Source organism: Schistocerca serialis, chromosome 5 (assembly GCF_023864345.2).
Source record: "Schistocerca serialis cubense isolate TAMUIC-IGC-003099 chromosome 5, iqSchSeri2.2, whole genome shotgun sequence".
NCBI classification, from domain to species: Eukaryota; Metazoa; Arthropoda; class Insecta; order Orthoptera; family Acrididae; genus Schistocerca; species Schistocerca serialis.
In genome coordinates this window covers 218,633,588-218,657,013 of record NC_064642.1, presented here as the reverse complement: position 1 = coordinate 218,657,013, position 23,426 = coordinate 218,633,588, and the positions used below count along the sequence as shown (strand labels likewise).

Sequence of the window (23,426 nt, the reverse complement as noted above, 5' to 3'; positions counted from 1 at the left end):
AATTTCCCCTTTCTTTCAGCCGTTCGCAGTACCAACACAGCAAGGCCGTTTTGGTTAATGTTGCAAGTCCAGGTCAGTCAATCATCCAGAATGTTGCCCCTGCAACTACTGAGAAGGCTGCTGCCCCTCTTGAGGAACCACATGTTTGTCTGGCCTCTCAACAGATACCCCTCCATTGTGGTTGCACCTATGGTACGGCTATCTGTATCGCTGAGGCACGCAAGCCTCCCCACCAACAGCAAGGTCCATGGTTTGTCAGGCAGTGTATATTGGAATAATATTATGCATTTCCAGAAAGTAAGTGTACTCGATTTTCATACACTTTTGTTGGAAAGAGTGTATTTGAAAAAAGAAATTGCAGGATATTGTTGATACACTTGCTGACTATTTTTCTATATAATTGCCGCCCCATTCAATGCATGTGGTGAACCATGGCACAAGCTTCTTTATGCCCTACTCAAAAGAGTCTCACAATATCGTTGAGCATTGATAGTCTCCCCTGAGGCAGAAATCCGACCAAAATGACGCCTTTTCAGTTCCAAAACATGGAGGCCATGATTTTTTTTGCCCAAAATTGGGTTTTGAATTTTTTGACAGTTGTGGAATTGGTGTAATACCACTGTGATGACTTTTTTGTCTCAGGCATGTAATGAGCCACCCAAATTCCATCTCCAATCACAAAGAGCTCAGAAAATAATCACTTCTCAACTCATATTGCTCAAGATACTCATGAGCAGTACTGACCTGATTTTTCTTGTGCTGTTCTGTCAGCTGTTTTGGAGCCCATCCTGCACACACTTTCCAGTACTTCAGCATTCCTTCAAGAGTCTTATATAAGAAAGTTTTTGGAAACATCACAAAAATATCATACACTGTCAATTCGCAGTCTTCACAAACAGTTTCCTTTATCTTTTGCACCAACTCATCAGTCGAAATGGAAGGCCTTCCATTCCTCTATTCATCATTACATCTGTTCTGCTTCCACTAAATTTCCTACATGACTTAAGCACACTTATTTTGTTCGTAAGACCTTTGCCATAAACCGTTTTGATTTGTGAAAAAATTTTGGTATACATTGTTCTTTCTACGAGAACAAAGAAGATCTCAGCACATGGTTTGCATCTGGCAGGATTTATTACCAAAATCTTTCGTGCAACCATGTACTACTGTGTTCCTGAAATACTCAACCTGGTCAGGGGATCTCCTGTACCACTCAGTGGTGAGAACCCCCAAAAAGAAAAAACACAGCCTGCTATGGTCACCATACACTTACTTTCTGAAAACGCCTTGTACGTGTAGCACACAGATGTTTCAAACAAGGTTTTTTCTCCCCCACCTGAGATGTAATTTACACTTGGTAAACAGTTCGGAATGACCAGTCATTTGTCAAGACAGGTGTTTCAATATCAGACCAACATATAATTCAGTTATGAAAATGAGCTTACTGTTCCATTTGGGAAGCTAATTTTACGTTGTCGTAAAAGATTCCATTTCATGGAGTACTAGATGTGAGCAATACGCAAAAAGAAAACTTCATCCTTGGGGAATTAAGGCTGGTTCTGTGTCACCCAAACAAGACACAGCCAGGGCAAAAGCACCACAGGCGCGAAGATTTAAGCTGATGCCAATGCCATGGAGTCTCACCACTTGTGCAAGTCCCATCAACACCACTGGCGAGGCTGACGATGAAGATATTGACTTTGTCTCAGCCAATTGCCACCCCAGTACAATCTGGCAATGACTGGACGACAATGGACAGAAGCCAACTCAGAAGATAGAAGAGCAGCTCTTGCCCAATTGGTTACAGATCATTGTCCAGGGCTGACTTACACAACTGAACGTTTTTAGTGAACTATTAGAAGTTAATAGACAGTTGTGGTAAATTGCATTTGGTATGTACTGTGAAGTTCACCTACAATTATTTGCACTTAGCCATTGAGGGCCTATTTTGTGCTATATGCAGCTTTGCAGACTTCATTATTCAACAAGTCACAGAGATAACTAAACCTTTTTATCTCATTTATGTGACTTTGTTACTAATTTGTTGGAGTGTTATAGAACCTTTGTTCTCCTATCCTGTTACCTGACACTGGGATAGCTGTGTAATAGTAACAGGGAGAAATTATCTTGATGATGTAATGCACCAGAAGGCTTTTCACGAACTCATAAACTTGGTATACCATAACAACAATGGCAACTTGGCCTCCACAGCAGTAGCTACGAGGCCTTTACAAAACTGCTGACAGGGGTTTAGAAAATGGAAAAATGGTGCTAACTTATTTCCTATCATATCGAAGCAATACTATTGAAATAAATCACACACATCTTGCCAGGTGTGTCATTCTACTTCTCTGTAAAAGACTATCTTCTTCGGGCTATGAATTATACTTTGATGATTATTTTTCATTAATGGCTTTGTTGCATACACTGAAAATTGAGAAAAAATAGCCACCAGGTATCATGAGGAGGAACTGCTTTAAGCATCTTCCAGTTATATGTATTTGGCAAAGAATACAAAATGAAACCAAGGGACCAATGAAGAAGTCTGGATTACGATTATATAAAATGGCTTGGCAATAAAGGCTCAATGCTGACCTCCAGCTGTGTAGGGATAGGGAACTAGCGTTGTGTGCGTAGATGATACAAGAAAAATGCAAAATATTCTGAAATCCTAAGCCTTGAAAATGCCAAATTTATAACCAAAATGCAATAATTTTCAATTTTTTATTGCAAACTGCACTGTAAAACTCAAAATTCTTTAGATGTTAAGAATAACTGCATTCATTAAGCAACATGAAAGAATTAAACTAAGTTGTACTTGTGACATTTTTTCCACAAGAAACCTACAGGTCCCATGGAGACACTGAATTGTTAAGCAGCACTCCAGTCAGAATACACTGCCTACAGTACATTGAGTACCTTTTATGATGTTAAAAAGAGACTGTTGATAAAATAGGCCTAGAGTAATTTGTGTTAATTCATTTTCTGTGTCTGAAGGGAACAAGACTGGAAAAATCCTTACTGTGTTGGTACAAGTGTAATAGCAACAATGCACTGTCATAACACAGTAATTAGTTGGTACAGACACTTCCAGTGAGATGAAACAAATATGAATGATGAATTATGAAGTAGCAGACTATCTCTCTGAGGACCCCAAAGTAGAGGCTCTGGTGCTCAAATATTAGCTTATCACAATCAAGGCAATAGCGCAAAAAGTGAGAAATCAGTCCTGGGTTAGTTTTCAAAATCTAATATCCTTAATATCTTGCAAGGCATTTCGAACTTGTGCGAGGGTCAATGCCCACTACATTTCTTGGGCTCTCACATCCATTCTTGAAATCGCTATGAATCACAATCCATAGCAGCAAAGCAAGCAGTGGAAATATGTGGACCTACCACTGCAGAAAAAGTATTGTACCCAACTAATATCAGGCAAGGTGATGTTGTTTACATTAATAACTAAAATCATTGTCAATTCTACTGTGGTGCTCAACATGATCAATAGTGTTTTCTGTCCGCCTGGCAAGGCAAAACGAGAAGCCCTAGCAATTCAACGAATTAGAAAAAAGTGGCAACCTGAAGATGTTCTAAGAACATAATAGGTTGTACCACAATAAATGTTTAATGCTCCAGCTGAGCTGGTTTTCATTAATTATTAAAACTAATCACTTTAGTCTTCCAGCCCACAGCTTTTAAGCTGCAATCTCCCTCTAATTCTATAACATGACTTGGAATTTTATGCAAAACCTTCCAGTATTTCCTTCAAATGTTCTGCCGCTACTGCACCTGAGGCACCGAGTGAGCTGCCACAGTAGCCATCTTACTGGGCTTGCAGTTGGGAGGATAGCAGTTCAAAACCCAATCCAGCCATCCAGGTTAAGGTTTCCCACGACTTCCCTAAATCACTCTAAGCAAATGCCAGAATGATTCCTTTGAGACAGCACAAACAATATTCTTCACCCTTCTTGCTTAATCCAAGTCTGTGTTCTGTCTCTAAGGAATGCATTGTCTACTGGACATTACACTCTGAACTTCCTTCCTTTGCAGCTGAGGCATGAGGTCCATAAAAACATTCAATTATGCCTAAGTTTACAACATAAGGAAAAGATAGATTGTTGCTTACCATAAAGATGTGCCTGTCTGTAAGTTAATGTATCATCTTTACATTAAGTAGAAATCTATGCTTTACTTGTTGACATTCCAACTTCGAGTTTCCTTTGCTTGATTATGCCTAAGTAAGCATGTTTTCGATGTTCCAATTCAGTTAGAATGTGGAGTCTTGTCCTACAGGAGAAGTTATACTGTAAAAATAGTCAACCAGTGTTTATGCTATACCACACTGTGAAGCAATTAGAAAACCATTTAGCAGTCAGGCAGTTACGGTACTCTTACTCTTCCTTCCAGTGAATTAAAATTTGAATCTCAGCTACGACACTGTGATGCCTGCAGCACAATGAATGTAATGACAAATGTTCTCACCTGCTTCTTTGCACTCAGAATCTGAACTAGTGTCTGCTTGTATGCTGAATTTGATGTCTTGTCAATTTCGGTGAGGGCAAAGTCTGCAGCTTTTTTGACACCTTCTTCATTGACATCTGCATCTGCAAGGCCTCCTGGAATAGTCTAGAGAATAATTAACATTCAGTTAGGAACATAAATAGATCACTACAAATGATGATACTGTGACTTACCAAACGAGAAAGTGATGGTAGATAGACACAATAAAAAACACACAAACACACACACAAATTTCAAGCTTTCGCAACCCAAGGGGGAAAAAGGGACAGGTATACAGTAGCGCGCACGCACGCACGCACACACACACACACACACACACACACACACACACACACACACACACACACACACACACGTGTGCGAGTGTATACCTGTCCCTTTTTCCCCCTAAGGTAAGTCTTTCCGCTCCCGGGATTGGAATGACTCCTTACCCTCTCCCTTAAAACCCACATCCTTTCGTCTTTCCCTCTCCTTCCCTCTTTCCTGATGAAGCAACTGTGGGTTGCGAAAGCTTGAAATTTGTGTGTGTGTTTGTGTGTTTTTTATTGTGTCTATCTACCAGCGCTTTCTCGTTTGGTAAGTCACAGCATCTTTGTTTTTTAATATATTTTTCCCATGTGGAATGTTTCTTTCTGTTTTATTCACTACAAATGTTGATTTTTATACAAAATTAAATTTAGTAACTAACTGCAAAAATGAGGTAAGTTGGCCTGAGCTATAAAAAGTAAAGTATCACCTTAAAACATAATTAGAAATATGGTAAATGTATAAAATGTGTGCTCAATGCAGGTCAGGCTGTTGTGGCTATGACAGTGTAGAAAATAAATTACTGAAATCTCGAACAACTTGTTGATCTCTCTCTTCAGTTTTGCACACAGTGATTATTAGGTTTTTATTTATAATTTAAGTAATAAAAATAACAACTCACCAAATAGTGTAGGTGCTGAGTAAACAATAAATATACAAAAAAGTCTGAGAACTTGTTTATGTGACAATGAATGACTCAGCCTCTCCACTATTTGGTGAGCTGTCCCCTTTATTCCTTAAATTATTTATATTACATTAAGTACATTCTTTAATCATTCATATTTATTTGCACAGAAATATTCTATGCTCAATGTTCAATTCTCAACCCAACACAGAAATGGCATACATGTGAATAAACTCTTGATTTGGTTGGCCAGTTGATCTTAAATGTTAATGTACATCAACTGTGAGATTGGTTGCTGGAGTATTTTCTTTTATCAGCTTTTTAACAAAGTCACATTATGAGTTTCATTCAAATAGATGAACCAGAAAACCAATCAATCATAAAAGTCTTTGTTTTGTACACATTGTCATTAATTAAATTCATTGAGAGTTGGTGAAGGTTTGTAACAAGTTTTCTTTTATTACTATTCTTATATTTTTCAGTCTCAGGTAAGACAAACAGTAATATTACAAGTTTGAAGTTACAAGTATTATCAAGTCATCATCAGATGAAGTATTTTAAAAAAGGTAAAAGGGGATATTAAAACAGAAGGAAACTAAATTATAAATCTACAATTCTACATACAGCTATATGCACTGTAATACATAACATAGTACTCGTCAACTCAACTGGGCGAGAGAGGTATATCTTCTGATAACTCAGTAACAAAACAGCTTTTGGTTGTCCCTTTAAAAAATGCAGACAAAATGGCACACACAGGTAAATATTTTGATACCTGTCTTTATGTTCTTTGATTTCCATAACAATGACTTTTTTTAAAGTCTTTTCTTATCTGTTATCATGCCTCTCTTCTCCCTGCTTTTTTGTTTTTTCATTTGTTAGGATTCTTTTCAAGGCAGTTTGTACATGTCTAATAATAGTTTGATATGAGTGTTGTTTCATTATGGCAGTTTAGTACACAAACATAGCACCCAGCTAATAGTTTGCTATTCACCATTTTTGTCTGCAGGTTGACATATTCTATCCTGCTTCTGGTGCAAACCTCACTTATCTACACCGGTAGTTAAAAAATTTTGTGGTTTTAGCTTTGAGAAGGCTTTCTCTCTACTAACTTTCATTTTGTGAATTTTTTTATGTCTCTGATTTAAGATTACTCATCTTCTTATCATTATGTAGCTAACTGTAGCCTTCAGTTAGAGCAAATACAATTACATTGTAAATGCCTCTCTGGATCTGTTCAGTTGACAATTTACCATGTAATATGTTCAAATAAGTAATGTTGTGTACAGAAGTTTGTTTGCTTTGTAATTTAGATACCTAGTGTTTTGGTATCACCTTTTAACTTCCTTTTTAAACAGATCAACTGATTCAGTAGTAATTCAAAACTGGTAATATACTACTTACATGACATAAAAACTTTAAAACTGTGCCTATGCTTCCCTAAGGCAGCATACCCAGCCCATATAAGTTTATAACAAGTTTTAGACTTCTGTTTATGGCAAGTGTTCTTGTTGTTAAGAAACGAGAATACTATTGTTGTCGTTTGACCTCAACATGAACCAGACTGCAGGAGTGGCAAACAACAGACCCCAAAGGAACATACTTAGAGAGTAACAATGATATTATGACTTTCTTGTTCACAGATGAGTTGCCTGTTAACATTGGATTAATAAGACAACTTACAAACAAATAAAAGTAACAGAAATGAATAAAATACCAGGTACATACAACATCTGAACATCTTGCTGCAGATTAAAAACAATAGCTACACATAGCGAATACTTACAAAGAGCCAAAGTAATGTTTAATAAGGGAATAAATTAATTGGTAGCTTCATTTAAATATTTTGGTTGCAATATACCTGTTAATGAGAGTAACATGGACACCGAAGACAACTTTTAAGAAACAGTACAAACTGAATGCATGCATAAAGTGACACTTGGAAGAAACCTCTAAAAATCAGAATAAAAGCATCTCTGTTTCACGGAAGTGAAACATGGGAATTAAAGAAACAAAATGAGAGAACAAATAGTGCATCACAAATGAGATTTTTTATAAAAGACAAGGTGAGTGACTTCAATAATGTGTTTGGGACTGATGATAGCTACAGGGGACTTAATGGTGATACAATTACCAAAGAAGTACATAACTACCGGTCTGTCTCCACGGCAACTACACTTTTATAAATGCGTAGGAAGATGACACAATTGCCAACTGAGACTCTGATAAATTCAACAATTTTATTATTATTTGAATGGTCCACCCCCTAAAAAGCATTACTTGAAAGTAGAAGAAGAAAACATAAGCAGCAGAACATGACATTACAGAGCTGTTTTAGTGATTATCCACTTGAAGCTGCAACCATAGATGGAAGCTAAAGAAGGGGGATGGGGGAGGGAACAAGGAAGTCTTCATAAAAGCATTAATTGATTGATGATTAAAACTTCATAAAATGGGTGATGCCACAGGCTTACATTTTAATTGGCAAATAAACAATGAGAAAGCTTTCTGAAACAAGTGTAGGTGCACATCACACTTTCTCCATGTATTGTGTGTGTAATACAATTTGTTTGATCTGTACAGGAATTTTTTTCTTAAGAATACAATACATAAAAGCGGTATTGTTTCCACATATTAACTAAGTACCTAAATTCATCATTAAATCAATGTAACTCCAAGACATAAAAACCCATACAAAGAGTCAGTCAAGTACATCATTCAAGTTTATCCGTAACTTACTCCTCCTGTCTAGATTCATCAGTACTCACTTGTCGTCTCCTCCTTGCTGACTTTGCAGAGCAGTGTAAGTGTGTAACCTCTTTCTTATTTAGCCATGGCCTGTCCCACACCTTTACAGAGCACACTTGGTGGTTCTGAAATGACAGAAACAAGAAAAAATAACAATGAAACTTAAGCTCTAAATAGCTTTTATATGGCTGCTAAAATATGATGCAAGTGTAGAAGGGGCCTCACACTGGTATACATCTGGGATTGCATCCTGCAGTGTAATGTGAAAGTTGGGGTACTTCCATCTTGTATGCTGTCAAACAGATGTCCTGGTGTGGTATTTATTACGCCTCATATTAAATTCTTTATGTTCTTCAAACTAACTTTTGGAAAACACCTCCACAGTGCCAACATCAGCAACAGGTTAAGATAATAAATGGATAACTTCATGTATTAGAAAGTCCTCCAAAATACTTAAATAGTTCAGTCTTTTTTTTTTACAAAGACAGAACACTGATCCAGAGTTCCTAAATTATTAACACAGGTAAAAAAGATAAAGCAGGATGCAGTTTGTTGAAAGAAAATAAAAGTAAAGTAGTACGGGAGAATATAAAACATTAAACTGGAAGAAAACAGACAAGTATAAAAACATACAGACGGAAGGAGATAAATAGATAATACAAAGGAAGAAGCAAATTCTGTAAATACTATTTTTATGGTACTGCAGAAAAGTTGTAAGAGCGTTTTTCTAAAACTGATACAGCGCACACGGTTAACTATGTATCCAGCACACTATAACCCCAAAACTAAGTATGCAGTCAGGAAGAAAATATAAAGATTGAAAAGTAATGGATCAGCAGAACCTAGATGGAAGTGACAAACACTTTTCTGAAGACATGTGCAGACAACCTACAAACTCCATTAACACAATAAAAGAATCATACTTTAGGTATTTTCTGCAGAGCAGCTAAAGTTCATGAGCTGTGCCACTAATAAAAGAAAGGTAAAGAGAAAAGTATTGAAAACTACAGTTTCACTGCTCTATTCCCATCACCCTCAAAATTAATAGAATAAAACATGAAAGATAGGCTGATGAGTTACCTGAATAAGTACAACCCCCTAATGAAGCACAGTTTAGTTTCTGAAGTAGTAGTAGTAGTAGTAGTAGTAGTAGTAGTATTATTATTATCAGTCATAACAAAAATTACAAAAGTCTTAATTGAAACTCTTGACAAGGACAGCTATATCGCTAACATATTTTCAGACATGTCCATGGCTTTTGAACTGTTGACAATAAAATAACACTAAATAAAATATAGGTACTAGGTAGGAAAAAACCACAGAATTGTTTTTCCATTTTTCAAAGTCAATAAATGACCACCAATCTAGTTTTCTTAAACTGAGAAATGTGAAGGGAACTTCTGAACATTCCCGTGTGAATCCATAAGCCAGAAGCCAGGAGGAAGCAGCAAAACTACTCTACTTTCGCACATTGAAAACTGCATTTTTCTTTGAGTTGTTGACTACCCTTTCCATTTATAGATCCAGCTTCACATGGCACAAGACTATACAGATTGTCACTCTTCACAATGCATGATCCACAAGTTCTTATATGAATGCTCATACTCTAGAATGAGATGTGATATTTCCCATACCTTCCCAGTTCTTCCTGATGGAACTAGGACTTTGGTGTGTAATGTGATACATCATGAGAATAATGTGCTGATCATGAGGTTCTTCAGTGCCTTGTTAAATAGTTAGCTCATAGTCTATTTTGTGAACAGTAAGTCCGCGAAGAATAAATATGGTTCTTCCTCATTTACTACCCATCAGCTATATCAATGACTGTCCAGACAGATGAGACATGGAGAAAAAATTTCTGATGACAGAAATATTAGAGTCACTGATGAAACACAAGACTTCTAGTAGAGAAGACAAATGAAATCCTCTTGGGTGCTTACAGTTCAGCAGTATGCAACGAATCTATAAGGAACACGGAGAAAAACAGCACTAACTTCAGATTACAAAGGGAAAACAACTGTCACATTATACATAAATGATAAATTTGTACCCACCCTATAGTTGAGGTGTTGAGTTGTTAAAAGGCACATAAACAAGACTGACACCATCATTAGATTTCGAACAATGTGTCGGGTAGAGTGGGCAAGGGAGAGAGGAAGCCAGCAAGCAAGTGGGAGGGTTGGGAAGGGTGGTTGATGGCTGGGAGGAAGAGGGCAGCAAATCCATGATATAGGGCATAGGAAGGTGGCACTGGTGAGCTTGTTCTGGTTGCAGGCAATGGAAGTTGTGCAAAATGTGTGATGACATGGAGCAGTTGGTTTGGAGGAGTCATAGGACAAAGTAAGAGGGAGACTGTGGAGAAGAGGCTGGGTATTCAGGATGAGTAAAATAATATTCTTGGTGCAGAGGTGAAGTTGGGCACAGAGCAAAAGCTAGTGGAGATTGTGGAATCAATGACTGTGTTGCAAGAACAATTCCCATCTACATAAATCAGAGAGGGTGGTGTTGGGGGAAAGGATCCAAATAGCACAGCTTGTGAAGCAGTTACTGAAGTTGAGTATGTTATGCCCAGCAGTGTGTTTTGCTACTGGGTGGTTAGTTCTGCTCCTGGCCACAGTTTGGTGGTGGTCATTCTTTTAGGTGGATGGATGATTAGGGCTCAGGCCCAAATACAATATGCTGCAGAAATTACAAGTGGTTCTGTCTCTGATTGGATACTACATGCTTGTAAGAGGTGGATGTTTCAGATAGATCTTGCACTTGTTTCTCCCACATGGTCTGATCCATGTGGCAAGAAATTGGTAGTGAGTGTGGTGTATGGGCATTGGACTTCCACTTTGGAGGGGTGAGAAGATTTGAGTAGCATATCTCAAATATCCGTGATTGACTACTTATCATCAGCCAGGTTCACCAGCGCCACATTCATACCCATGTGCTTGCTGCCTCTCCCTCCCAGCCACCAGTCACCTCTCCCCAACTCTCCCTCCTACTCCCCACCTCCTCTCAACCCAGTCCCACGTCCAATGACATAACCTCTCATTTCAACTGAGCTGCAGTACTGGCAGAATGTAGGCAGCCAGGACATATAGCCATGCACGTGTACAAGTGTTCTTTTTTCCTCTGTAGTAAGCTTTGTCTGACAACATTCTCAGTCTGAATCATGTATCTAGTTGTGATTGCGAAAAACTTTCATGGATGAATACTCATAGTGAATTGAAACAGAATGAATACACAAAGACAAAGAGAAGGTCTTCAGCATGGAAACCCCTTAGGGTCCTATCATCAGAATGCAACAGACATATTGCTTCTATTTTATGTACATCCATCTTCTTAAGGATACTGAAACAGCAGCTACTATGTTTATGTGCAATAATAATGCTGCCTTCAGCTGTAAGTATTAGTTTTTCTTTATTTATGAAGGTTTCAGTGTACAGGCCACTGTCGTCAGGCCCGCAGATACATTAAATATGTGACTCAATATAGTATACAAGAAACAAAACCATTACATTATAGTGAAGACATTAACTAGAGAAAGTGTCTCCATTGTAAAAATGTGTAATAATTTTTGGAGAACTAAACAGTCTATACTGCTGGTATGTAGGGTTTTTGAGGACTGTATGCTTTGTGTGTATAATATGACAGTAACAGTCAATTAGGTTACAGTTGAAGATGTGTGTTAGAAAACTATCCAAGCAAGGTAGAAACACTATTTGTAATGCCAGAGGAAAAATGCTCCTGTCAGAGCACAAAATAAAGGCAAATATGTTCCTCTTTAAAAGACTGCCAGAAAAGTGGGGAACTAGCTGGTCCTCATTCTGCCTTCCTCCATAAATTTTGATATGTGAACATATTTGCTCTCTTTTTAACACAGAACATCCTAATTCCTTTTAATCAGTCTCTCTTTGTAACTAAGCCTTCATATTCAGCACCCTCTCTCTTCTAATGTCTCATGGGCATTGATGACAGTCTGTAGACAGCACTGCTACAATTTGCAAGTGCTGCTGTTACTGCTGCAAGGACATGCCCGCTGTGCCCATCTATCAGTGCTCACCTTGGCCTTTTGAAACCAGTGGTGCAGCAGCTCTGCATTCAATCATGATTCATCTGCACTGTTGTACTAACATTTCTACACAACTTTCTACTGGTTCCAAATTTGCTTTGTCTTCAGTTTTGATTTTTGTTTACTTGTTGGACTTATTAATCTGGTGTTCCATTTCACTGTTTGCCATTTTCTTGGTCAAGAAGTTGGCTGTCACACTCATGTTCAAGGAGAAGAGTTTGTTGCTGCCAAATTGTTATTCGCATCAGTTCCATGGGGTCACACTGAACCTTGAGTTCCACCAATACCAAAAGCAACTTGGTCAATCAACCCACTCATCAGGGATGGATTTGCAAGGACTTAGTTTGTAAAACTTTCTATGCAGATTGAGCCAAGACACAGCTGTCCTATTGGCTCCGAGTCCAGAAGTACGCACTGCAGCCCTCAGACTAAACAATCCTTCCTTGTATGATATCTTGAAAATTGCGCATTCTTTCAGGATCACACAGCCACCCCAAGAAGTGGTGGTCCAGCTGCTGTCTTGGGGCTGGAATACTCATAAGCCTTTTTCCCAATGGTAGCATCATGATTCATCAGTTTCAGATGTGCCAGTGGTCTCTGAACAAATGTCACACCCTGTCGGCATAAACAGTGAGGTCTCCCATCAAGTCATGACTGCTTCACAGCACATCTGCATGTGGACTGTATGGATCACTGGGCACACTTCACCCATTCTGGAAAAGATGAGCATGTCCGAGCCGAACTGTCAGTCATCAACAATCTGGAAAGTTAGACACTACTTCACACATGCGTCAACGGACTGAGCATGAACTTCAGGCAGTTGTTTCTCCTCAGGGCAATCCTTCCATCACTAAGTTGTTTACCACCCTAATAATTGTGAACCAGGATGTCCACTACCAGGTGCACAAAGGAGCTATCGTTTCCTTGATTGACCTACAGACGTATGCTTCCTTGGTTCCCCTGCACTGGCCTCCCTAAATGTTGGGGGATGGGACATGGAAAAGTGGTGGCATGTAAGCATAACTAACATCTGCAGCAATTTTAACTGACATGTTACGTATATGAAGTACTATTAAAAAAAAAAGACTGTTGCGACAAGACATCCACAGCCCCTTTAGAGGGTGCTACGAAACTGCGAATGCACTGAAATTAAAAATGAACAATTTTACTGTCAACTCTGCAGTTTTTGTTACTGACCAGCTAGTTGGCAGTGACATTTGTGGTGGCATTTGACTCACAGCAGCAGATGTGGGAGTGGATGGGGGAGGGAGTTGTCATGAAAAAATATTCTAAAATAGTGACTGCTTGAGTGACTGATGGCCTACATTCCTGACGACATCTCACCTTCACTAGAGTGATATGCATGAAAGGGCATTACATGAGAAAATAACTGAAAATGAATAAAATTAGTTTCAATTCAAAGGTTTTTGAGGTTGTTAGGCAGATTAATCACAGCCACAGTGACATTTATCGCCTTTTGATGGAGGTATAGTGCAGAGAAGTGATATATAAAAATAACTCGAAATCACTGGTATTAAGAGTGTAATCTATAGTTTTGGAGTTCTAGACTAATTTGTGACAATTTTTTTTTAATTGTATTGATCACAAAGTTTTTTTGAACAGAATTCAGCTATTTAATAGCCATCATAATCATCAGAATCTATAATAGAAGTAAAAGAAAAAAAGCATCACTATATATTACATTATGAGATTAAAAAAACCAAGAGGAAGAAATGATAACATAAATACAATTTACCTATAACATAAATACAATTTACCTACATTCTTGGTTGTGTGTAAGTATGCAGAGTATATACACATTTTTAAATATATAACTGAAAGAAAAATCTATTTATTTTGGTAAAAACAATACGTAATGAAACTGAAACTGCAAAGCAAATCTAACATGAAGTAACAAAAAGAAGTAAAGTAAAACATTTAAAATAACATACAAGAGACCTATATCAATGAAAATGAGAGAGAGCACGATTTATACTGGGAAAGTAGTGAAGTGGAGTGGTCATCACTAGGATGTGCAGGCTACTCGCAGTTCCATGTTAATTTATCTTAGCTGTATTTCTTGTTGTGCTATTCAAGGTAGTGGATGTTCCTGCAGGAACAGGTGCACTGCCCCATATTATGTGTCCACACAGAGCTGTAGATGACAGAAGCACTGCTGACCTCCAGAAGCCTTTGACAGCATGTGATGACGCTTCACACAAGGAATTCAAATATCAGAAAATAAGTTCTTCAAAGATTTCAAAATAAAAGTTTTGGCTTAAATCACTTTGGTTGTTAAGAACATTATCAGGATGATTTCTCTTACTGCCAAAAGTCTCAACTTCCTCCAATATGCTGAGATACATACTTTTGGGAATGGTGTGCAAAATTTTCAAATTAAGTGTTACATCCATTAGTCTATGTTTTTGATTTTTTAAGTGATCAGCAAATGCTGTTTTATTGCAGGTACATGTGTGTTCCTTAAATCTTATTTCAAAAGTATGTCCTGTCTGCGCAATATAGAAGCAGCTGCAATCATCATTGTTATTTTATAAACACCTGAATTAAAAAACTGACTGTGCTGCTGGCCATTTTTATGGGAAAAATGCAGTTGTAAAGCATTGTTAGTTCAGAAGCATAATTTGTGAAAATAATTTTCAGTTATATATACTGTAGCCATTGTCAACCGAGATACAAAGGAATTAAAGACATTAGATAACAGGGGCTTATAGTAGCCACAGCAACACAATGGTGTCCGTTCTTTTGAACATGTCCGAAAGAACAGACAACATATACATAATTAAGGTGAGGACAGCCAATGATCCCTTCAGTACATATGCACACCATGCTCGTATTCTCACAGTAATCGGTGAAATGCCACAAGCAACGGGGAAATGGGCAAAGGCCACTACACCTGTAGTGTGTGGGTAAGTTGAGAATTTGGATCTGATGGGATGAGTGCAAGGGCAGTCCATGCATTTGCAATGACCACTGTGTCCAGATGGCATAATGGTTAGCACATCTGTCTAGTAAGCTGGATACCCAGGTTTGAATCCCGGTTCAGCACAAATTTTCGACTTTATCCATTGATCTAAACCTATGCCCACTGGCAGCTAATGTCTTATAATCCTTCATGGTTTAATTTTCAATTGTTTGAGACATTACCGACATTCAATCACGACATATTTTGTTTTCTTGCCATCAACATTCTTACATTTGTTTCCATATGCTGTGTTCCACTTTTTGGTCTTGTAATAAACATTCATTATGCCTTTACTTTTATATTAATTAGCACAGGTTATTTGTTTAAGAATTTTGAGTTCTTTATCTATTTCTTCTTGTGACAAAGGGATTCGTGCATGTAATGGATCATCAAATTCAAGAATTATTTTTTATATTATGAGGATGGCATGATCATGCACGATCTGTCTGTGGTGGTGGGTTTTCTTTAAGTTAGTAATGTCGAGAAAGGCTAATATCTAACCTCCATATATCATCGTCCCAGACAAGGGCATACTGATCATTAAAGCAAGTTTGGTTATGAGGGAAAGTCAAAAATTAAGGAACTTTTGAGGAAAGGAATATTTATTTATTTATTTAACCTGGCAAGATTAGGGCCATCAGGCCCTCTCTTACATCTAACCAGGCATTCTACTTATTTTACATTCATATGTTTTAGTAGGCATGTTAAACTACATCTAGTACAAAAAGTGAAATAAACAATTTGAAAGGTACACCTGGAAAAATACATACATATAGAGTTTATATTCTTAGGTCACAAGTACTGTTATAATTAGACATTATTGAAGAGACAGATTTTAGATAGGAGTGCTGGCAGCAGGGAGTATGAGGGAGACTCATGGTGAAGGGAGGAGAAGAATAGAGACGTAATGAAACATAATTAAGGAAATATAAAGGAAAAGAAGATTGCGTGGCTAATAGAGATAGATGAAGAGGAAGGCATCTCAGGAGCAAGATAGGAGACGCTAGCTTTGCTATTTGACAGATGAGGGGATTGTCCTTGTACATTAATTTTGTGGAGAACTTTATGAGGATGATAGTAGGAAATGCTTCAACTTCTTCTTAAAAGCAGCAGGAGATCGAATTTTGCGCAAGGTAAGGGGCACTTTGTTCCAGAGGAGGACAGCGGCAACTGAGAAGGAGTTTGCCAAAGTTTTTGTTTTGTGAGTGGGCACAGTTAGGATACCAAATAAGAGTGACCTCGTGTTTCGATTATGATGACATGACAGGTTTTTAATCTCTGAAGCAAGGTACTGGGGTGCTTGCGCGACGAGGAGTCGGTGGAGTAGACATAGATTGTGGTAGTCACGCAATTTGTCCGGCTGCAGCCACCCTAGCTCTGAGTAGGAAGCACTAACATGATCATATCGGCGAATGTTGCAGGTGTAACGCACACAGGCATTCATGGTTAGCTCTAGCCATCTTTTGTTTTTACTACTCATGCCTTGTTGAATCACATCACAATAGTGGAGGTTCGGTAGAACGAGTGCATGCACGAGCTGGCATTTCAAGTCCTGTGGAAATATGTTCCGAAACTTTTTGAGAGCATAGAGACAAGCAGACGTCTTTCGGCACACTGCGACTGTATTCTCCACCCAGTTGAGATGCTCATCCAAAGTTACACTCAAGTTCTTCACTGTTTTCTGATATGGTATTGGAGTACCGTCGAGCAGAATAGGAGGTAGCCGTTCGCGGAAATCTGAACTTATTAATTTCTGATGGGCTATTAAGATTACTTGCATCTTTTTTGCATTTTGTTTAAGCCCCAGGTTTTTCGCCCATGTCACTACTGAAGACAGATCATCATTCATCTGAGCGATTGCAGTGTTTACATCTTCAGGTCTGACGCTTAGGTAGAGCTGGAGGTCGTCGGCATAGAAATGATATTTACAGGAGGACAGAACCGACGAAATATCGTTGACATATAAAGAAAACAAAAGTGGTCCTAAGACTGATCCTTGTGGCACTCCCGAGGAAACATGTTTCCAGGAAGATTTTTCATTTACGCAGACAACACATTGCTGTCTGTCTTTTAAGTAGCTTTCAAACCATATCATTGCACTATCAGAGAAATTAATCTGTTGCATTTTTCTGAGCAATATGTCAAAGTTAACAGTGTCAAAAGCTTTGCTGAAGTCCAGTAGCGTCAATATTGTTGCCTTTCGATTGTCGATGGCATATTTCAGGTCATCAGTTACTTTAATTAGAGCAGTGTTTGTGCTGTGATGTTTACGGAAACCGGATTGAAATTTGTCATATAGGCTGAATTCATGCAAGTGTTCAGTGATTTGGTCATTAACAATATATTCAAGTGCTTTGGAAACAGCAGGCAGTATGCTAATTGGTCGGTAATCACTAGGCAGTTGCGGGTTTTCGATCTTAGGGATGGGTCGAATTAGGCTTCTTTTCCATGCAGTGGGATATATTCCGTTCACGAGGGAAAAATTAAATATGTCAGTTAAGACAGGTACTAAGATATCGGCAACATTCTTAATCATGGTTATACCGATACTGTCGTTGCCTATTGCATCAGAAGAGATTCTCGTTATTGCTTTTCTTGCCGTATTTGTTGTTACATGTTTTAGATGGAAGGTATCGTTGTTAGTTATCCTGTTTGGGGATTCTTGTGGACGGTAATTATCAGCTGTGTTGGTATTCAGAGGTGCAGAGAAGAATTCATTTAATTCGTTAGCTGACACATGAAAAGTAGTTTCCGATTTTGCCTTTCCGACCCCCAAGCTACGGAGATTCTTCCATAGAGTCGTGGGCGTCAGATCGCTGCATACAAGGGAGCGAGCGTGCCTGATTTTAGCATTGCGAATGCATTGTTTCACTCTGTTCCGTAGCTTTCCATATTCTTCGAAACGCTCAGGTTTCGGATCTGCCTTGAAACGCCTGTGGGCAGCATCCCTATTAGTCATCATTTGACGTAATTAAGCTGTCAGCCATGGAGCAGGAGATTTTCTTACACGGATTGTGCACACAGGTGCATGTTTGTCATAGAGGGCAGTGAGTTTATCACCAAGTTCATTAATTTTGCCGTCGATTGTGGGTTTTCTGATTATTTGATGCCATGAGATTTCTGAGCAATCGGCTGTTAGAGTGTCAAGGTCAATACGTTTCATGTTCCTACAAGTTATGTAACGCGATTTGATCCTTGGGGGCTGCACAGAGTAGGCCAGGAATATTACATCATGTGCTGAGAGGCCAGGGGCCGATGTTTGACCAACATCTCTTACTTTGTCAGTCTGTTTCGTTGCGATTACGTCTATAAGAGTATGACTGTGCGCCGTATGGTGTGTAGGTTGTAATCGAAGAATGTTCATGCTATTGCAACTAAGCAGTCTTTTTAGGTTTATTGCGGAGGGAGTGTCTCTTAGCAGGTCTATGTTCAAGTCACCCATTACGATGACATGTTCGTATTGACACTGAAGTGAATGTAATTCCGACTGGAAGGAACTCATTGAGCTTATTTTTTGCGGCTTGTACACGACGCCAGTCACGAATTTCCGACTTTGTATATTTATTTTAATGAACATGAATTCAGCCTCTTTTTCTTCAGCAGGATTTGACGTACGTAAGACTTTTGCTTTGAGATCTGTTCGTATATACACGCCGACCCCGCCACCTCGCTTTTTTGATCTGTCTGCCCTAAGAAATGTGTACCCTGGGAAATGAAAAGATGCAGAGGATATGTGTGGTTTCAACCACGTTTCGGATAAGAGGATTACGTGGTAGTTTAGTTGGTTGAAGAGGAGGTTAAGTTCTTCGTAATGCGCAGGTAAAGACTGGATTTGCAATGAGCTGCTAAAAGCTCTGACGCGTTCCGCTGAGCAGCCTGGAGTAGGGTGGCAGACTGGTTTGTCCCTTTGTTAGGCACTACCTGCCGCGAGGGGCACTGGCCGCTGCTTCCGCCAAGTGACATAACACAGGGGTGTCCGAGATTTTGCGCGCCCTGTTTGTGACGCCGCGAGTGCCGAAAGAAAGGCGACTGCTAAAGATTTCCTGAGGTTGCGGGAGTATAGAAAATGGATTAGTGGCATTCGGTGCAAGGAGAATATGACCAAAATAGTGACGGCTGTGTGTCACTGTGTATCCTATGTCGTAAGAGGAGAAATGTAATTAGTGTATTTGAAACAGCTTAGGGTGGAAATAAGGGAAAGGGGAGTAATTTAAGAGGCCGATGCTGCCAGCAGAGAGAACTAAGCTTAATAATTAATAGATTATCGTAGGAAGCTAGAATTAAACTGAAATTTACTAAAGTGATACTGGTAGTGATTATCGTAGGAAGCTGCAATTAGATTGAAATTTGCTAAAGTGATACTGATAGTGATTTTTGTTATGAACAATTTATACCGAAGAGATGGGTGATTAATGAACTAAAGGAGAGACTAATAGTTGCAATAGAACTATTTCAGAATGGAAGAGAATAAACTGAGAAAATGAAAAGAGTATTAGCAGTAACTAAAATTAAGTAATGGTTAGAGCTACAGACACAAAAAAATAGTGAAAAGTTAATACAGTTACAAAAACAATTAGTTGAAGGTACAAATATGGGTATAATTAAAAAATTAATAAAATTACAAGACTATATCTGAGTATTGGGGCTGTTACAATTGCAAATGGTGTTAAGTTTGCACCTTTGGCTCGAGTAGCTTCACTTAATACTATTCAGTTCTGTCAGGTTTGTGACTGTCTTCTTTCCAGCTGCTGTCTTAATGATTACTCTGCCATCCTGAGTCCACACATTCTGAAGACCGAAATGGGATATGGCACTGTTTAAAATCTTCAGCCGTTCGTGTGTCAGATCTTCCCTTATTGTAAGCCCTGTCCTTGCTAACTTCTTCTTCTGGGTAAAGATCTCTGCCCTTTTTCGGTACGAGACAAATTTATTTATTATTGGACGAGGTTTGGTGGCACCTGGTAGTTTTCGTTCCACCCGATGGCTCCTGTCAATGTCTGCCTTGGTCACTTCAACGCCTAATTTTTCACGCGCAACCTGTATAAGCAGGTTGTCCGTGTCTTCTTCCTTATTTTCTACTACTCCAAACAGTCGTAGACTATTTCGCCTTTGGTACTGTTCTACACTCCTGGAAATGGAAAAAAGAACACATTGACACCGGTGTGTCAGACCCACCATACTTGCTCCGGACACTGCGAGAGGGCTGTACAAGCAATGATCACACGCACGGCACAGCGGACACACCAGGAACCGCGGTGTTGGCCGTCGAATGGCGCTAGCTGCGCAGCATTTGTGCACCGCCGCCGTCAGTGTCAGCCAGTTTGCCGTGGCATACGGAGCTCCATCGCAGTCTTTAACACTGGTAGCATGCCGCGACAGCGTGGACGTGAACCGTATGTGCAGTTGACGGACTTTGAGCGAGGGCGTATAGTGGGCATGCGGGAGGCCGGGTGGACGTACCGCCGAATTGCTCAACACGTGGGGCGTGAGGTCTCCACAGTACATCGATGTTGTCGCCAGTGGTCGGCGGAAGGTGCACGTGCCCGTCGACCTGGGACCGGACCGCAGCGACGCACGGATGCACGCCAAGACCGTAGGATCCTACGCAGTGCCGTAGGGGACCGCACCGCCACTTCCCAGCAAATTAGGGACACTGTTGCTCCTGGGGTATCGGCGAGGACCATTCGCAACCGTCTCCATGAAGCTGGGCTACGGTCCCGCACACCGTTAGGCCGTCTTCCGCTCACGCCCCAACATCGTGCAGCCCGCCTCCAGTGGTGTCGCGACAGGCGTGAATGGAGGGACGAATGGAGACGTGTCGTCTTCAGCGATGAGAGTCGCTTCTGCCTTGGTGCCAATGATGGTCGTATGCGTGTTTGACGCCGTGCAGGTGAGCGCCACAATCAGGACTGCATACGACCGAGGCACACAGGGCCAACACCCGGCATCATGGTGTGGGGAGCGATCTCCTACACTGGCCGTACACCACTGGTGATCGTCGAGGGGACACTGAATAGTGCACGGTACATCCAAACCGTCATCAAACCCATCGTTCTACCATTCCTAGACCGGCAAGGGAACTTGCTGTTCCAACAGGACAATGCACGTCCGCATGTATCCCGTGCCACCCAACGTGCTCTAGAAGGTGTAAGTCAACTACCCTGGCCAGCAAGATCTCCGGATCTGTCCCCCATTGAGCATGTTTGGGACTGGATGAAGCGTCGTCTCACGCGGTCTGCACGTCCAGCACGAACGCTGGTCCAACTGAGGCGCCAGGTGGAAATGGCATGGCAAGCCATTCCACAGGACTACATCCAGCATCTCTACGATCGTCTCCATGGGAGAATAGCAGCCTGCATTGCTGCAAAAGGTGGATATACACTGTACTAGTGCCGACATTGTGCATGCTCTGTTGCCTGTGTCTATGTGCCTGTGGTTCTGTCAGTGTGATCATGTGATGTATCTGACCCCAGGAATGTGTCAATAAAGTTTCCCCTTCCTGGGACAATGAATTCACGGTGTTCTTATTTCAATTTCCAGGAGTGTAGTTCGTCAGTTGTGCCAGATAGGTTCACTTCCAACTCTCATGCCTTTTTCTCGTATTCAGACACAGACTTTTTTAGTGCTGTAATTTTGGCAGTATTGGCCTCAACAGTTTCACGCATTTTGGCCAATACTGCTGCTGTTACAGTATCTGATATAGTGCCTGCTATCAGATCGAGATTGTTTTTGTCGCGAAGCGCAGCGTTTACCTCAGAGCGGACCAGCTCCGCTATACCGGGAGCCGCGGCCGCACCTTCCGCCAAGAGCGGGCCCGCCGCACCTGCTGCTTCCCCACTGCTGGACGCGCTGCTCTTCACTCTTCTGTTTACCATTTTCTCGAAGATATTGGCGGAGCACAGAAAAACAAATAGCACTACTGCACAGAACACTGTTGTTTATTCTAGTGATAGGAAACTAAAACATACATTATTTTTCTACATAACCTCCCTGCACTCCAACACTCTTTGTCAAGCATTTCAAGAAGTTTTTTTATTGCACATGTAAACAATTTTGCACCATATAAGTGACATCTGCATTGGTTGCATATCATCTTCCCTTGAGCACTATCTTTAATGGTCCAAGCATATGAAAATTCACTTGGAGCCAGATCTGGACTGTATGGCCGGTGTTTTAGCAATTTGAATCCCAATTCCTTTATTGTTTTGGCCGTCCATTTGGCAGAATGTGGCCGAGCATTATCTTGCTGCATGATGACATCTTTTCACAGTTTTCCAAGATGATTGTATCTCATTGCAGGTAAATACTAGGAGATAAGTACTGTAAAAATCATTGAATTTATTGAGATCTTTCAAATAACTTAACCTTCAATTGTTCTACTTATAATAACAAAATATACTAACAAAAGAAAGGCGTAACTATGGCAAGCAGCATGGCAGAAATTTTTATTAATTTTTGGAAAATGAGTTCCTTATTTTTAAACAAAGTACTATATATTTTAAAAGACATGTGGGTGATGTAATTTTTCTGTACAAAGACAGAGTGTCTCAAAAAACTGAAAATTATTTTCGAAAATTCAATGTAAAATTAGTCTACCATACTAACAACACTTTGCAATTTGGTCTTTGCCATAAAACAGGCCACAATCGTGGTAAATTTTCTAATTCATGCATTTATAAAACTATATGTGATGATTGCATCTGTTTGTATATTGGGCAGACAGGACATAGTTTTGCAATAAGATTTAAAAAGCACGCATATAATTGCAGTAAAACAGCACATGGTGATAACTTAAGAAATCAAAAACATAGAATAACAGTTGTAGCACATAATTTGAAGATTTTGTGTCCTGCTCCCAAAAGTAAGCATTCTGATCATGTTCATACCAAGAAAATTGATTTAAGCAAAAGCTACTATTTTGAAATCTTTGAAGAACTTATTTCCTGATATCTGAGTGCCTAGTGTGAAGTGTCATCATGTGCCATTGAAGGCTTGCGAAGGTCAACAGTGCCACTGTCATCTACAGCTCTGTGTGCATGCACAGTACACAGGGCAGTGGCCCAACTCCTAGAGGAAAATACCTTGAATAGCACAACAAGAATTACACTCAAAATGAACTAATGTGGAGTTACGAGTAGCCTGCACTATCTAGTGATGACCACTACACTATATTTCCAGTATAAATC

At 39.7% G+C, this 23,426-nt stretch overlaps 1 protein-coding gene across 1 annotated transcript in view; it reads right to left on the bottom strand.

Moving 5' to 3' along the window:
* Window positions 1–23,426, bottom strand: part of LOC126481664 (uncharacterized) — a 190,132-nt gene that overhangs the window by 95,967 nt on the left and 70,739 nt on the right. The window contains exons 7-8 of the mRNA XM_050105592.1: window positions 8,218–8,322; window positions 4,480–4,623 (exon numbers count right to left, since the gene is read on the bottom strand). Coding sequence (XP_049961549.1) covers window positions 4,480–4,623; window positions 8,218–8,322 — 249 coding nt within the window. The remainder of the gene's footprint in view (window positions 1–4,479; window positions 4,624–8,217; window positions 8,323–23,426) is intronic.